General features: G+C 43.7%; 1 protein-coding gene across 1 annotated transcript in view; it reads right to left on the bottom strand.

The window, feature by feature from the left end:
- The window catches only part of CLASP1 (cytoplasmic linker associated protein 1), a 183,629-nt gene extending 169,566 nt beyond the window's left edge, over positions 1–14,063 (bottom strand). Inside the window, exons 1-2 of the mRNA XM_064157393.1 lie at positions 13,989–14,063; positions 1,637–2,111 (exon numbers count right to left, since the gene is read on the bottom strand). Of these exons, the coding sequence (XP_064013463.1) occupies positions 1,637–1,831 (195 nt within the window). The 5' untranslated portion in view covers positions 1,832–2,111; positions 13,989–14,063. The remainder of the gene's footprint in view (positions 1–1,636; positions 2,112–13,988) is intronic.

The raw sequence follows: 14,063 nt of genomic DNA, 5'->3' as shown, positions 1-14,063 counted from the left end.
GCAATAATGCAGATCCAAGCACTAAAACAAAAGGAAAAGACAGGCACATGATGACACACTAAGCCTTGGCTGGATATTACCTTCACAGTCAGTTTGCCTCACTCCAAGGTTTCACATCCTCCATTATACTCATTCTTTAAGAAAACACACTCCAGACATCTGAGACATGTCTCAGTTACACTTACTAGAACTTAATAAAACCAGGAAGTGCTATCTATAGAACATGCACATTAATGAACAGCCAGCTCAGCAGCATGAATTCTGGAACAGAATCACTGCAGCACAGAAGTGCCACCAGTGTGTTACTGGAGAATTAATGCCATGATGAATATTTTAAAGTGTGCAGTTCAACAGACAAAAGACTGGGATGTGAGATGGAGGAAAAAGAAGAAGAGATCCTAAAAGAAATTCTGCAAACTAAGTGCGATGCTGGAATTGCAAAGCACTGCACAGCTCTGCAATCCATAGCACTTCATCAAATCCATGCAAACAGCAGACTTTGCAACAACTTCATGTCTACTGCACTTGGATTTCTTTCCCACTGAGAGTTGTGAAGTCTGAAAAAAAAAGTTAACAAGAACAGAAGGAATAAGAACATGCAATGCCCTCAGAAAACTATACATACAGCGCTTATTCACAACAGCAAACTAAGATTTCTTCATTTGCTCTACCAGAATGGATCCTCTATTGAGGCTGTATTGGGTTTGGTGGGTTTGCAGGGTTTTTTTGCTCCTACATGTCAAACAGTTTCTACCACAGATGCTTGTTGACAAAAAAGAAAAAATGCAGCTGTGCAGAACACGCTGATCAATACATTGCAAGCTCACAATCACTGCTCAATCAACATTTAAAAGTAGTTTAAATTAATCTGAGTTTGTTGAGCTCCAGAGCACTTGCAACCTATAGAGCTAGTCTCTCCTTCACTTCTACAGGAAAAAAACTTCAGTACACCTCTGAGTTAATGATCTTCACATTCAGCTCTGTAAGAACTTGAACTCTCAGATTTTTCTGCATTTATCAGAAAGAAACAGTCTCACATAACGTCTAACATCTTAAGTGTGCTATCAAAGGGGACCAAAACAGGAATTTCGCAAGACACAGTTGAGAATCCTTCCCCACTCCCACAATACCTAAGTGGAAGGACTTCCTCCCTGAGACCTGTAAGGCGATGAAGCAACATGACATGGATAACAAGGCAGTAGAGTTCCATCTCCTGACAAGTCATTACAATGCTGTCAAATTCAACAGAACATATACATACACTTTCCTGAGCTCAGGCACGGGTTTGCAACTTTATTTCCTACCCTATTAAAAAGATTTATAATCAACATTGCTAACTACTGCAATGATCAAGCATGCCAGTCAACAGGGTACACAAAGAAAGCAGGATATCACAAAGGATAAAGAGTAAGTGTAAACCCACTTATTAAAACTTCAGTTAGTGAATTATTACTGTCTTTAGTCTTCAATATCATGTATTGGCTACAAGAAATGAGATAAGAATGGCTGATTCAGCATAATCATCAGTTTAGGAAGCAGTACATTAGAAAGTCTATTATGTAATTTCCACTTAAATCAAGTAGCACTTGACATCAAAACTTCTGACTGCAATCACATGCCATCTGAAAAGGCTTACCTTATAATTGCTGGAATTTACCCAGGAAGTGGCCAGTCCATCCACCATTTTATCTAGCATGGTCTGATCGTGTTCAAGATCAGCTGACTTCTGTTTATCTGAGAAGTAATCTATCAATTCCTGGCCAACCTGAAGTCTCTTCCCAACATCCTTCTGCAGCACCTGCGCTAAGCAGTACTCCATACTGGGCTCCATAGTGTCTTGGAAATACAGCACCAAGGAGAAAGCTAGAGGGCAGCAGGTCCAAAAATCCCCTCTATGAACGTATGCAAGAGGTCACCGTTTTGTTCGATGAAGGTTACTGAGTGTCTGGGTTTCAAAGATGCAATTTTGAGAATGGCAACAATGCACCATGTGTGTGTGAACAGCAGCTGTCAGGATATTAAAAGTCCAATTTAAATAACTAGTAATAGATGAAGCAACGAGCAGTGCTGTCCTGTTGAGTCTGCAGTAATTCCCAATTCAGCAGTCCATTCTGAAAGAAATGAAAAAGAACAGCATTATAGGTTAAATTATGACTGGAGAAAAAAAAAAGTCTGAAAGCATGTCACAAAATAGGTTATTCATACACATCTGCGAGGCTGTGATAAGCTGGATACAAGCAGCCTTGAAGTTCTATTTTAAGGAATCAGACCAGGTAGGTCAGGACAAAAACCTCCAATTATTCTTTACAACAGCAGCTATCCATCAGTTCCCTGGAACTAAATGTGGCACCTAAGTAACAGCTGATTAGTAACCAGTGTTACTGCAGTTACCACCATCACCATCTACCCACAAATGTGGGGACAAAGTCCTTAATCAGATCAACCAGGAAAATTCATCTGCTTTAATGAGTGAAAGCAGGAAGAGGTCTAAATGCTGTTTTGACTGTTGGTATTCGGCAATCAATGCCATCAGCTTGTGAGGGAGACACTGCACCAACACCAGGCTCCAAGAATGTAAGATGAACAGCTTTCAAGAACTAGGTGCCCAAGCCATTTCCACGCTGAATTCTGTTACATCTTAACTACACTAAACAGCACTGGTGCAGACTAAAGACAGTTCAATCAGCCTTGCCTGCAATGCTCTGAAAATCAAGACCAAAGTTTGCTGCCACTTAGAGGCACAGCATCATCTCTGAAGTAAACTTTTGGCTTAAGTGCAAGAAAAAAAACCAAGAACAACCCACAACTACATGTTTGCTGCTTGGCTGTGTTCCTCAACCCTAGAAACTCAGCTGTCCAAAGACTTTGGCAGGGAGTTAGATGCAGGGTTTTTTTTCCTTCACTCCACCTGCAAACAAATCTCTCCAGATAGCCACAGAACAGACTTCAGGACTGTCTTCCATCCCTCCCATAGACCAGGGCTCCTGACACCACCATACAGCTTCCTGAAGCACTTCCTCATCACAGGTTAGCATTTTCAGGAGGTGGGTGATAAAAATCCAGAGTGTCTTTTTGTTTCCTATCTAATAATACCCAAAGCTAGAAATCTGCCCTACTTTTTCCACCAGCATGAGGAAAGCAGGTCAAGCTCAGAGCAAGGGAAAAGGCTGTGGAGCAGACATCTGGTTGAATAAACAACTGGAAGGAAGCTGGAGGCACAAGTTCATTAATTGGAAGCACTGGAGAAGAAATCTAAATACCTTCTGTTTCAGCAAATAAGACCTTCATAAAAGTCTTAATAAAACAAAGTGGATATGACAGTAGATGAGATGCACACAAGATCTCCAGCCTGGAAACAAAAGCACACCTCACACAGCAAACAATTTCAGCTTTTCTGAAGACGAGAAGGCTCCACAGAGACCTTGCAGCAGTTTTCCAGTATTTCAAGGAAGCTTACAGTTGGAGAGGGACATTTTACAAAGGCATGTAGTGACAGAATGAGGGACAATGGCTCCAAACTGGAAGAAGTTAGATTTAGGTTAGACATTAGGAAAAAAATTCTTCACCATGAGAGTGATAGGCACTGGGTTGCCCATAGAAGCTATGAAGGCTTCAACCCTGGAAATGTTCAAAGTCAGGCTGGAAAGGGCCTTGAGAACTTAGTCTAGTAAGCAGTTGGAACTGAATGAAATTTCTTGTCTCTTCCAACTCAAAACATTCTATGATTCATTATCTCTCATCTCCATCCTCCCTGGCCAGATTTGCAAAGTGCCACATTACCAACACTAAGCACAGAATCTAGATGCAGCACAGAGGCCCATCCTGAGCTTCCCTAACCCTACAACTGTTGCCAGATGTCTCAGCCACCCACACTGATTGCACTGCTTATTCATCAGGCAGGAGTTACCTGTAGCCCAAAATCTGTGACCACTACCCCAACTCAGTCTTTGTTCAGCTCAAACTCTCACCATCTCACTACAAACATGATTTAATGTCAAGTTATAAAACTGTTAAACAATAACCCAATCAATACTTTTCCTTTCTACAATACAGACATAGGTTCCAAGCCAGAAGAAAGCCATGCCTTTTCTTATTGCTGAAGTTGTTTCTGACCTGCTTCAGTCTAGCATCAACTCTGGAAGGCAGTGCTCTGATCTTTCCAACCCTCAGCTACCCATGGCAACCCAGGAAAAAAAAAAAAAAGGTAGCTTTGTGCAGTTATGAAAGTGTAGCAGAAGTTTTCTCCCAAGTCTCCCTGTTATGCCCTCTTCTAGCATGGACTGGTCTTGCTCCTTTCCACAGGCACTACACACAGGAGTCTAAGTATCTAACAGAAGGGTCTTCACACAGTAGGGCAGCAATTCACTGGTTACCTCACTAGCAGAGAGCAGTGGAAAAGGAACAGACAAACAGTATTCAGAAGATACCATGTTCTGGCTGAAGCACATCAAGTTAGCCACATGGTTAGCTTCTGGACCCAAGAAGCTGTGCACATGTTCAGAAGGGGACAGAACACAGTTAAAGCCCCCTAATTATTTTTTAAATGAAAATGTGGAACTCTCTTAAAACTTGAAAATTCAGATTATAGGAGGGTGTGAATGACTGTTACCACAGACAAACATTTTTTAATTAACCTCACACATAAACAAGTCCCAACAGATCCAAGAAATCTTTAGCTGGCCATACTGCCATGAGAAAAGAACATTCAAAGTTTCCAGTCTTCCTTCTATGTGGTTTTCATGTAAGTGTTTGTAAGTCTCTACCTACAAGCGCAGAAACAAAATTTGAATCAAACCAGTATAAACAAATTTGTCTCCAAGTTCCTCATTTTTGAAACATGTGAAGGAAGGCATAGGATAAAAATGATGATGCACAATAGATCTGTACAATAATTCGAGGATTGTAGCCTAAAGATCCACAGTACATTATGACACCATCATCAAATGCATACAGGAGAGAAGAGCTAACAATATCTCTCAATCCTGGGGAAAACAGCAAGCCAAGAGGAAACTCTCAAGCTGGCTTGCATCTGCTAGCTAACAGGTGTTTAAGTTGCACTTCTAGATTAAAAAAAAAAAATTGCAAAAAGAAAACAGCTTTTCCACATCTTAGGAAGTCTGTTGAGTTCCCCCTTCTTCCTCACAGGAGGAAGTGAGGAAAAAAAACCACCATCTGAAAAAAACAAGACCCAAGCTAACAAAATACAAACCCCCTAGGCAGCAAAGCTTTGTGGCTGCTACATCCCATCAAGTTTGAAATCGACTAGGCAGATGCTCCCCACAAACTCTGGAAAACAAAAAGCCATAGTCTCAGCCCCAGCAGTCCACTTCTCTTCCTGCAGAATTTACACATCATGGGTTTTAAGCAGCTGATGCCAGAAGCCAATATTAGGACTAGGATTTTGAGTACAATCTCCTCCTGTATGACTGACTGCTTGTGTAGAAGTCAGAACTAATAACTCTGTGGCACAGGTCCTGTCTTTGGAGGTTTTGAAAAGGACTGCAAACATAGGCTGCAAAGGAAAGGTTTTCTTCAGTCTTCCCTGCTAGGCTTGTAGCTTGCATTCAGGGGGACAGGCTAGGCTACATCTGAAAACATCAACACGTTTTTGGTCAATTTTCTTGTCTACAACAAACCAACTGAAACAGAAAACGGTCTCCTTCCTTCACAACAAACCAACACTACTCTCACCATCACTCCACCTCTGTCACTGCAAAATCAAAGTTCCCTCTTTCACCAATAAGACATCAAAGCTAAACACTTAGTAGAATTTTCCATTAAGTGATATGCAGCAAAAGCCACTAGAGAGGTTTAAGTTCCATGCCAGCTTGGAACTTGAAATGATTAATTATAGGAGAAAGCCAATAAAAACTGAACAGCACAAAGTTACTCAGCCTAGATACTGCCACCATCAGATCATGAAAGCTGGTACCATTCACAGCAAAGCAACTGGCTCAGCATGTTGAACAAGTCAATCCAAATGGAAATAGGGAAACAGTTGTTACTTAAGATGCTGGGGCAACAATAAACTAGGTACTCATAAGCAAATTAACTGTAAGTCCTTAGAAGAACCCCATTGACCCTGGACTAAGTAAAACTACATTTCTCAAGTAAGGCTTAATCTTAGGGTAACTTTACAGGAAATTTTAGACCTTCCTCTTGGCAACGAGGAAGGAAACATGAAGCATGTAAAGAACACAATGCTACTCCCTTGAGGGCTTGTCTATACTTGGGAGCCCTTTCCAACATAGATATTTAACTTTGAAAATAATACCTCACTGTCTTCCACTTATTATTATCTGATTATCATCTTTGTCAAGTCTCACCATTATCACCTTTTATCAAATCCATGCAGTCCATAACCTCCTCAGTCAACTGCTCACTCGAGCTTGCAGAGGGACAAAGTATTTCTGCTACTCGTAATCACTGCAGGCAAGAGCTGATGCCACTCAATAACTAGGCCCTTCTAGTCGCTTGTCTGAAGCCACCTCTGTGTCTTCTTCAAGCCAGTAAGTTTAGAAGTTGTTTACAAGCTGTTTACATGACAACACTTCGTTGGGGTCTTTGGGGTTTTTTTTTGTACGTGGTTAGCTGCAGCCTAGCAGTTGTAGAAATAACACAGCAACACTTGTAGCAACAAGCCTCAGGACCTAACTGCATACAAACTTCAGCTTAAAATTAGTTTAAAATATACTAGACAGACATTTACTTGAACCTTGACTTTCCACAACAAAGAGCTCCTCTCTTCCTTCAGGAGATCTCCACCCTTGCCAAATGCAGCAATTTTTCAAGTATGAAAGCTACTGGGTGTCAAAGCTGCAGCAGTTCACCACTACTGGAAGGTGGGCAGTGTAAATACTTAACTACGGGTTATGCCAGCCAAGCCCTCTTGGGCAAGAAGTTCAGAGCAATTAGAACAGCACCTAGAAATGACATAGTGCAAAGACCAAATGGAGATCTCGTCAGCAAGGCAGTGTCAAGCTGCAGGTCTGCAGGAACGGCTGAAACTTTCAGCCCTCTGTCCACTTGTTCTTCTCTATTTCTGCTTCAGCCAGCACAGCTATCCCCTGTTCAGAGGGGATTTGGTATCAGATCTTCACAAAGCATGACATTCACAATCAAGCCTACTCCTCCCTCCATGTGCAAGTAGCAGTAGACAAAGCAAACAGCACTGACACTTTTCAACCTCAAAATACTCTGCCGTTTCAAACCCTCTGAGACAAGGAAGTGACAAGTGTCCTACTTGAAGAAGAAAGTAACTTTTTTTCAGGAGCCAAAGGCAGCTTTGCAGGAGACACTCACCCAGCAACTGACAGATGGGCTCTCCTCCTTCTTCACTTGTCTCCATAAGTAGGTAATAATGTTTCCTTAGTGTCTGACATTGCACAAACATTGTGATTGTTTTAAATCGGTAATTAGTGCTCCCTTGTAGTTGAGCCTCCCCCTAAACCTTAGATTTCCAGCCTGACAACTCATGCTTTTCTAATTAGTTGTCAGGACAGCCCATGCAGAGACTCCTTCCACACCTCCTGTACAGTAACTTCAACTGCCAGAGTAGCCACCACACCTCTAGTACTTGTGCCACACTGCCTTGCTGATAAGCTAAACACTGCCCATCTGGATGCAGCTTCCTTGCTTGAAACACGAAGGAAGGTTTCTTCTTCTGGCATGCTAAAGGAAGCATTTGTAAAACTAACTGCTATGAGCAGTTCACCTTCAGAAGAGCTGCATCTGGGTGAAGGCTTGCTATGACCCTGGTAACTATTACGGATTCTTCAAACTTGCTTGGAGCCTGTTAAGGAGTTCAAGTTTAAAAGTACAGATGGCAACAAAACTGTATCATGGCACAACTTCACTGCCACGAAGAAAACTGAGGCAGATTTCCAGAAGGAAGACAGATAAAAGATTTCCAGGGTTTAAACCATCTTAAGGCCTTCTAGCCCCTACACAATCCTTCTAGGACAGATGCTAGCTGTGAAAGTTGCTTTACTCTACCCTGGGTAAGATGAAAGATAAGCTTCAGATAACAGGAACACTTATACCTCTGCTAAAGGTCTGCATTGCTGCCTCAGTAACTGAACACCTCATACAGAGCTACTGATTTGAAGGCATCAAATATTTAAAAAATCTTGGCAGTAATGAAACTGCAGCTTGCAGGTCACCTCAATGTGACCCCAATACCCTACGCTAATGGAACCACTTTGTAGAATGGAAGTAACCCTTCAAGAGTAGGGTAGAAAATTAGATGACTTTAAGCATCCTTTGTTTTCCCAATACAACCCCTCTCTGAAATTAGTTTGGTTTTAACTTTGTGACCAAGGACAAGTCCAGAATGAGCTTTCAAGGTCTCCTTTTTTGAGTGCCAAGGTAAAATCAAAAATTCTATGATGTTAGAAGCTGCTCTGTGCAACTCCATCTTAGCTTGTGGCTAGCAGTATCACACTACAAGCAACTCATTAGAGGCCTGCTGGACCACAGAGGAGGAAAAGACCTCAAAAATATATCCTCGTGACATATTTTACTCTGTGAATAGTACCTAAGTTGTGGGTTTGTGTGTACAATACCCTTTGGCTCCCTCATTCTGGAGATCTAACCTTACCTGAGGGTCTGCAGACTCCAGTTCTGACATCTGTGGGACCCTGGCCAACAAACCATACAGTACTGCCTTTCCATAACTACAGCTTTTCCCTACAAGGGGAACCAAGGATGCAAAAGGTCCCCTGAGGGGCTGTGGTGATGCATCCCAGAAGAATGAAGGTAGCATCCAGACCCCTTCCTACTGCAACAAGGAGTGTACAACAAAATTTCCCTAACCCACTCCTCCACAATCCAGCACCAACATTGGATCACCGGGAAACAGCAGAGTCTTACACGGGTAAAATGCTTCATAAGGTTTGGAAGTAGAACACTACTGACAATTAGAGCAGGGTGGCTATCACACACCAGATTGCTAGTAGGTCAAGTGACTTCTACTTGTATTGCAATAGATGAAGTCCCTTAGGCTACAAGCACTAATTTAGCTGGTCCTGAAGGTGGAAATAATCTCTTGATGTACATCAGTTGAAGAAAAAGATGGAAGAATACCAAGAATCCTCTGTTTTATAGACAGGAATAGGGTAGAAATTCAGTGCCTTTCCCAGAGCTACTGCAAAGCAAATCTCCATTAGCAGTGGGAACTGAGGGCAAGATAACACCTTTAGGAAAAAAAAAATTACCACCACATGATGGCAGAAGATCAGGATAATGTACTTTTTAAAAAGATGAATGAGTTTGATATAAACTCCACACTAAACAAATCCTCCAGGACTTTGCTGTCCCTATTGATGTGCCACAGAAGCAGCAGGTGTGTTTTTGTGTAAAAGCACAAGACACAACTGGAGAGACAAGTGCTAATAGTAAAATGACATATTGGAATGGAAAAAAATATACACAAGAACATACTACCTCGGTACAAGCCCTCTAGAGACATTGTGTCCAACTAAGCAAGTTTCAGGAAGATTTCTTCCCACTGCACCCCACATTTCTCAAAACATACACATGTATTTTAGACAACCTTAACAAAATGTGGGTGGTGTAGGAGTAAAGAAAGGAAAAACACTCTACACCTAAAGGAAGTTCACTCACACAACCTCATGCAGGTAAACAGATACTACAGCCATAAACAAAAGCACCTCTGATTCTAATATAATGACTTGTACGAGTGCTTCTGACAAGTCATTTTAAGATGTTGCTGATAGGAAAACCAATCAGATACACCACGCTGATGCAGGAACCTGTAAGAGCCTGTAACAGCTGGCTGTGGGACACACCAGCAGCAATGTGTAAGTAGAGTCTTGGAAAAGGTTTATTTTCTTGGTCTCTCCTCACACTTCCAGCTAACGTCCATCTCTTCCCCTGTGACTCCAAACGCAAGCTTGTCTGCATGATAATCCAGGTCTCTTTGCCTATTCCCATTCTTCAGGATTGAAAAATCCTTGTGGAAATTGCTGTCCAAGGGCAGAACAATTCTCAGCTGCAGCTGGCTTCCAAATGCTGACAAGGTCCAGTAGAATCCAAGACCTAGGACCAGTTCAATTCCACATCAGGGAAGGAGGGCTAACCTCTAGGCACAAGCAGATTCTATTCAGCCTGGTATTTACCAACTGCATGGAAGTGAATGGTCAAAGACATGCCACAACACAAGCAGCAAGGGACTGCAAGAAGTCACCACCACACTTAAGATTTATGAAGAGTGGGTGGAGAGAGCACAGAACAATGAGAAGGTAAAGGGGTTTTGAACTGACCTTAACTCTAGTGGCAGTAAAGAGTCTGCTGGGGTAAGAAATCACCTGCAACATAACAAGCAGAGACATACCTATGAGTCCTTCCTCCCTTCTGCTCAGCACTTCAAAACACAAGTCAGAATCCAAGTGCAGTTTGATCAGATCCTTGTCCCAGCAAATCACTGTTGGTTCAATTTGGCTTTCTGAAGTATCTGGGAATCTAAAGCACCTATATGCAAAGTCTAAAGAAAAAGGGCCCAGCTTAAGCCTGAAGCACGAACACTGCACCAGGGACTGGCCTGGTTAGGCTGTTTAGCCTGTTGTTTTGCTGGTGGGGAAAATAAATTAAGAGACTCTTTTTTTTTTTAATCTGCCTACTCACTTCCAATAAATTAATGATGATGACACTTTTCTATCAACTGATCTTGCTGCTCCTACTTGCCACACTGTTTCTGAATACAGAATGGACTTCTTCCTCCTCAAGGAGCCAAACAGGCAGAGATGTGATTGGTGACAGAACAGGAAACCAGATGAACTCCAGGTCTCACCATGAAATGAAATCATATCTCTTGAAGGGCACCTGCAGCCTCTCAGATCACAAAACCCAGTTGTCACCCTCCTATAATTTGAACAATTATAACTCTATCCATTTTATTTGGATATGGGCTGAGTTGTTCTTTTAATTTATTTGGGGGTGGTTGTTGTTGTTTGAGGGGTTTATTCTTCTTTGTCAGGGCAGGTGGTTTGGGTTGGTTTTTTTTGCAAAGGAGTTCTAGAGCTGCCCAAGAGAGGAGAAAGATATTTTATGTTTATGACAAAGCAAGACACCAGTCCAGAAGAGAATGCCAAGGAACTTGTGAGCATTTAGCTGCTCAGTATCCCACCACACAAAGCTCTTAACTAGCTCACAATATGCTTTCAGCTTTGAGGACTGGTAACAATTTGGCCCAATACACAACACCTGAAACACTGAGGGAGCTCTGAAGAAATGCACAATGCATACTTCAACACTGTGTAGATTGATGAAAATGAAGTAAAGAGCTATGTGAGGCATACACCATTAAATAGTGCAGTAAAGCTAAGGCTGCTCTGCACGTCACTGCCACAAACATCAACCCTTCATCAAGGGCAGAAGCAAACCCCTTCCTTCATAGTGACTGCTTACAATAAATTGAAGTTTCAGTCTGAAAAAAAATAATAGACTCAGCTGAAAGAACGTTATATACTTGCCAGCATTTCTTAATGCACTGGCAAGCTGTTTGAAGGTGCAGTGGCACTATCAGAATCCAGGAGAAAGCTTCAGCTACAGTTGTCAACCCAGGAGGTGTTAACAGCAGCAAGACCAATCCAGAGGCATGCCAAAAAGATTTCCAAACCTAGTCTAGGCAAGGACAGATATAATGAGAGACTCAGGATGACACATGAGCCTGGATCCAAAGTCATCTGAGGCCAGAAGGGTGCTCATAATGGCAGTCCGCAAGCTTCAAAGCCACACTACTCACAAAAATCTGCATGTATGTTGAAAGGGGGAGGTACATGCAGGGGAGCTCATTACTTTGTCCACCTGAGCATTTCAAGTCCAGTATCTTTAACACTTCTTGGAACACATTACAATTTGCCTCTAAAAAAGTTATTGAGGACAAGATCTGGCTCCTCACGTTGGAGATCATTTTAGAAGTGGCCAGTCTTCCTGTCACCTCATCATCTAACAACCAATAGCCCTGACCAAACTGCCTCACAAATAGGAAAAGACAGATGAACACACAGAGCAAAGCATATAATTTTTAAGTCGAGTTTTGATGTTTCAATATCTTCTTTTTGTAGCACAGACAGCAGCTCAGATTTAAGATTCCTACTGAACTTCAAAGGTGACTGGAGAACTACCTCAATCACAGGCACTCTCTGCAATTGTCCCTCCGGGGAATGTCATGGGAACTTGAGAAACATTCCCATCTCACAAACGTGCTGCTGTCTCACTTTTAGTACTGTACGTAAGCAGCCAAGCAAAGTAAGGCCAAAATTTTTAACTTTATAAAGTATCTTTTCTTGAAACATAAACTTTTGAAGCTGTCTGATCAATACCAAGGACTTCAAAAGAACGTTGCAGACATCAGTGTGAAAAAGAGAAGTCAACTTATATTTGCAGCAATTTTTCAGTAAAATAAACCAAGTGTAACTATGAAACAGAGGATCACCTGTGCAGATGTCATAAGTTATTAGTCTGTCCCTCTCATAACTTCCGGGCTTCAGTCCCAGTGACAGAGTTCAACAGAGAAAACAAGCAAAAGCCAGACTTTGCCAAGCCCAGGACTGCAGCACAAAGGCTTGTTCCACACACTAAGCTATACTGCCAAGATAAGGAAGAGATGATACTACTGCAGTTCCATCCTGCACTTGGTGTAGTCCTTTGTTCAAGCAAAAGCTCACCACCATTGCAAGTTCTCAAACATACCCAGTCACAGATCCTTCTGCAGTTGCAAACCTCTTAAACCCAGTTCAGAATACCACACAGCAGGAAACAGCTGCAGTTCTAATGACTCTGTAAGATCCAACTGGAGAACTACTGATCTAAACGGTGTATTTACAACAGCAGGTATCAAGAGACAATACTTTGGTTTGTCTTCAAAAGCACCTACGTGCCATCAAAGGGACCACTCAACAGAGATGCAGAGAAAACAGTCTGCACTACTCAGCAGCAAAACAGATTCCAATATATTTGCCCTATATGCTGGCATAAGCACTGGTATGGAGGCCACATCTGTCCTACCAACACTGGCCTGGAACATGCCATATACACTGAAAATACCTTTCACAGAGCCCATATAGGCCTCCATAAACGCACCCACAAACAACTACATTTTATTCGCTCTAATCTAGTATCTCTCCGAAGATTTTTTTTTTTGTAGAATTTGTGTAATGATCAATCCACCTCTGCACAGGCGCAAGACTCCAGCCCTCAGCCAACCTACAAACTGTGATAGAAATAAATGAAGTAAAGCACGACACGTGCACAAAGGGCCAAATGCAGGAGCGGAATCCGCCCAAATCGCAAGATGGCTTTAATAATACAGCAGCCTTAAGGCGTTATCACGGTCCTTTTCTGCTAAGTGAGCGCAACGCGGCTGCACTTCACCGCCCCGTACAAACCAGCGCTTGCGCCAGCGGGGAATCTCGCAAGGGGCCTCTGCCCTGCGAGAGCCCGCGTACAGCCGCGTCTCCCGCACCCGTACGGCCGGTGTTTGGTGGCTCCGCTCCCGCCGGGCGGCACAGCCCCAAGCCGTAACCGCACAACAGCCCGCTCCGTTGTGATGCCTGAGGGGAAGCAGGGTCGGTGCCTCCTGCGGCTCGCGGACCCTCGCAGAGCCCGTGGGCTGCCCGAGGTGCTGGCCCCCCAGGGGCGGGGACGCCGAGGGGCGCCTCCGCACCAGCCGTTAGGCCCCTGCAGCCCCCAGATCCCGCAGCAGCCGTTACGCCGCCAAACCGTCCCCGTCCTCCCCTCCAACAGACCGCACCGCTGGACAACACAGAACTGCACTCCCGCCCCGGTGCCGCGGGCGGGACGGCCCCAGCGGTGCCCGCCCCGCCCCCTCACGGCCGCTCTCCCCGCCGTCACCCCGCAGTAGCACCACACAAAGCCCCTGGTCGCGCTTCTCCCCATCCCCCGCCGCCGCCGCCCCTTGGTGTCACGGCCTTCCCCGCTCGGCGAAGTGCCGGCGCAGGCGTTACCTGCCGGGCGCGTCGCGGGAGGTGGCGGCGGGGCGGGGGCCGGACGGCGGTCAGTGCCGGCGGCGGCGCCCGCTG

The sequence above is a fragment of the Pogoniulus pusillus genome, chromosome 2 (assembly GCF_015220805.1).
Source record: "Pogoniulus pusillus isolate bPogPus1 chromosome 2, bPogPus1.pri, whole genome shotgun sequence".
NCBI lineage: Eukaryota > Metazoa > Chordata > Aves > Piciformes > Lybiidae > Pogoniulus > Pogoniulus pusillus.
The sequence above is the reverse complement of the archived record's forward strand: the minus strand, read 5'-3'. Positions and strand labels throughout refer to the sequence as shown.